We start from the raw sequence: 3,355 nt of genomic DNA on the forward strand, positions 1-3,355 counted from the left end.
AATGCTTACACAGTCTAAATTTTGTGAAGCAACTAGAGATTTCATTTAATACTTTTAATGAACGCTATGAAAAAGTAAATCCCTCCCTATATTATCATAATATTATTGTTAATAAAATAGGTAAAAGAATATGAAGATGCATCTATTACAGCCATTGTTGATGTACTAAATTTTTCATGTTTTGTGAATGAAAATCTTCAGGCAGAAATATATAAATTTAGGGAAGTACTGGTATCATATGCCTTTGAGAGCAGTGCAGAGCATTTGGAAGCTGTATCATTGTCAGTGAATTCACTGGTTGAACTAATACAAGAAGCTGTGTCTGCCAACTCTGTATTTAGTATGCATATACCAATCAGTGTTAACTTACTCATGTGCATGTAATTTTTTGTATAGGCAAAGTAGCTGTGGTATGTTGCATTTTGAAGAAATTAATATCTTAAATATTTTGTAGTGTTCTACTGAATTGGAAGACTTAATAAGGCCACAAAGGTGATTTATATTACCTTATTTATGCTATTGAATCAGTTTATAAAGGGATGACTTATCAAGTACACACATGACTTTTAACTTTGAGGTCATAGTAAGGAAAGAAGATTGGAATATTGATAAAAAGATCAAGCCTGACATAGCAATGGCTTTTCATGTTCCTAATCATGGTGATCTACTTTTGCAATTAGAATTTATCCCTTCAAGGTTAGAATTTTTTGTTGCATCATATATTACTTTTAAATTAGAAATGAACATGATTATTCAATATTTTCTTCTGCTGTAGCAGTCAAAAAGACCCTTGAGTTCACTAAGTTGTACTATAAGTACTTAATATTTCCTTTTCAGCTCACTCCTGTGGAGTTCATTTTCATAAACAAGCCTAATAATGATGAAGTTGATAATTGTTTTAGAAGGATAGATGTTCCACGATACGTTGACAGGAAAGATATTTTTGATAGTTGCATTTATCCCCAACAAGTAGATAGTGATCAGGGAATGTTTAGCAAATTATTGTTTTGGCAAGGAAAGTCTTTGAAAGTACCTGATACAGCACATAATTTAGAGTATTGTGCTGAAGCTCATCTGAGAAGAGAATTTAATGCTATTGAACAGTGTGAAATAAGAGATGTCAATCAAGTTTATGAAAAGATATTATCTGTGCATAGCTCTTTGTCTAATGCTAGAAAAGCTAATATTGTAGATAAAAAAGACATGGATTTTTATGACTCTAATGCTTCTAAAGTATGCAATTAGAGTTAAGCTTTACTTTTACTTTTATTATTCAGATAATTCAAGATAAATTGGAATGCTTATTGGTGGAGGTTGAATTATCTAAACAACCTTCAAAAATTCTTTCTGGTTTAATTTTATGTCACTGTCTAGTTAAAATATCAAAATCTGTTACATTATCAGATAAAGTAATAAAAAGGATGTTATCAACAATGGCAATAAGCTATGATGAAGATAATTCTTGCTGCCCTGAGTTTGACTGTATTAAAAGTGCAATAACTAGTCCCAAGTAAGCTATGTCTGTTAAAATTATATTCTTACTTTACATCATTAGAATTATGATTGGTTCTATACGATCATGCCTATTAAAAGCAAACCCAGAAAGCATTACACTTATATTGAAAGTTTTGCCTCTGTATCATTGGTTTTATGAAGAATCTCCCAGTTTTCCTTTTTTTCAAATTGATTACACTGTTGACTCTCTTTGTAAAATGATTGAAGGGGAAGACAAAAGGATTCTTCCCTTAACTGTAGATAGCAGGTATTATCATTGATGTTTATCTTGGACCTGATTGCATTTTTAAAGTGATTTTATTGATGCAATCACCCAGTTGAAGCCAGTTCAAATTAAAGGAGATCCTTTACTTCAAATTCAGCTGGTCAAAGTGTCATCTGAAATTGGTCACTACATTCAATTGGTGAATTTAGTTGATATTCGAATTGTACTTCTTGATTTGGGCATTAAACTAAGGAGCCCAAGATATCAATCTCAGGTATATTTGCTGTTATATGAAGCAGCTAGTATATATTATCTAATTGTTTAGAAAAAAGTTCGAGAAATTACTGCGGTAATATTGTTTCTGTGTGAAAAGAAAGAAATTCTCAGGTTTTTTGAAACAATAATATCAAACCAATTTTAAGAATGATTTTATTAAAGCAGTACATGCCTGATAAAATAGACAAGAGCAGCCTATACCTAATTTGTGTCATATTTTTTATTTTTATAGCTTTGATTCAAATGCATTGGAATATTTGCAATTTCTTTTGAGCTCATTGAGTGCTATAACAAGAACCCTACATTCTTTAAATGAAGACGGAAGAGATGCTTTTGTAGCATCATTTCAGTTGTTGTTACATACAATGAATAAATTGGAAACTAATAAAAAGAAAGAAGAACTGCAGCATACTGTTCCTTTCGTTGAAAACTGGACTATTGTCCATAATGGTGAGAATTTTTCCTGTGGAAGTAAGAAAGATACTCAAAAGGAATATCAGGTTTAATTCACCATGTATTTATTATCATAATTGTTATGTATAAATCATCAGTTTTGGGTTGATATGTATTCTATTGATGATCAAAGTCTAGAATGGAAAGAAATTTTACAAAATATAATTTTTAATCGCTTTGAAAAGGTACTTTATGATAAATCTACATAATATTTAATGCTTTGCAGATAAAAAATTTTAAGCTAATGGTGCAAGTATTTGAAAGGCTTGTGTCTTTCTCAGTTGATGATGATATAATTGATGTCACAAGAGATTGCTTAGTTAAACATGTTTCTTCAGCTAATGATATGGTAGATTATTGCTGTATGTTTGTTACTATACTTACATTAATTTTCTCTACTTTGTAGGAGCTGCAAATTCTTGCAAAGGGATCATCAGAAACTCAGAATATTTTGACAAATTATATTGATATGAGGTTTCCCTCATTGCCAGATAGCATTGGCACTCTACTTGAATGGGATATGTGGCCCACCATACTAACAGCATTAAGTAAGTTGATAAAAATGGCTAGGAATTAATTAATGCAATTTAGTAACAAACACATCATCTAGCAAGTCACAAAATATATGCCAGCATATAAAAGATATTTTGGAAGACTCTCAGAGTAAACTCAAATCTGGTTCTGTAACTGTTGAAATGTTGCTACAGCTGAATGAGAAATGGGATACACATTTAGTCCAAATGGTGTCTACTTTGTCAATAGACCAACATAAATTTTTGGATGATATACGGCTTGCTGTTGACAGGATTCAAACTTTCAAGTTTTTCCTCATGCTTTTGAAAAAATTTTGTTCTTCTCTTTCTACAGGTAAGCTAGAATGCATACTGTATTTATGTATCATATTTA

General features: G+C 30.8%; 1 protein-coding gene across 1 annotated transcript in view; it reads left to right on the forward strand.

The window, feature by feature from the left end:
- Window positions 1–1,712: 1,712 nt before the first annotated feature.
- Window positions 1,713–3,355, forward strand: part of LOC109587086 (uncharacterized) — a 4,700-nt gene continuing 3,057 nt past the window's right edge. The window contains exons 1-8 of the mRNA XM_020003307.1: window positions 1,713–1,762; window positions 1,808–1,994; window positions 2,046–2,107; window positions 2,229–2,496; window positions 2,548–2,634; window positions 2,676–2,798; window positions 2,856–2,997; window positions 3,044–3,316. Of these exons, the coding sequence (XP_019858866.1) occupies window positions 1,713–1,762; window positions 1,808–1,994; window positions 2,046–2,107; window positions 2,229–2,496; window positions 2,548–2,634; window positions 2,676–2,798; window positions 2,856–2,997; window positions 3,044–3,316 (1,192 nt within the window). The remainder of the gene's footprint in view (window positions 1,763–1,807; window positions 1,995–2,045; window positions 2,108–2,228; window positions 2,497–2,547; window positions 2,635–2,675; window positions 2,799–2,855; window positions 2,998–3,043; window positions 3,317–3,355) is intronic.

This window comes from Amphimedon queenslandica, unplaced genomic scaffold (assembly GCF_000090795.2).
Source record: "Amphimedon queenslandica unplaced genomic scaffold, v1.1 AMPQUscaffold_12689, whole genome shotgun sequence".
Taxonomy (NCBI): Eukaryota; Metazoa; Porifera; class Demospongiae; order Haplosclerida; family Niphatidae; genus Amphimedon; species Amphimedon queenslandica.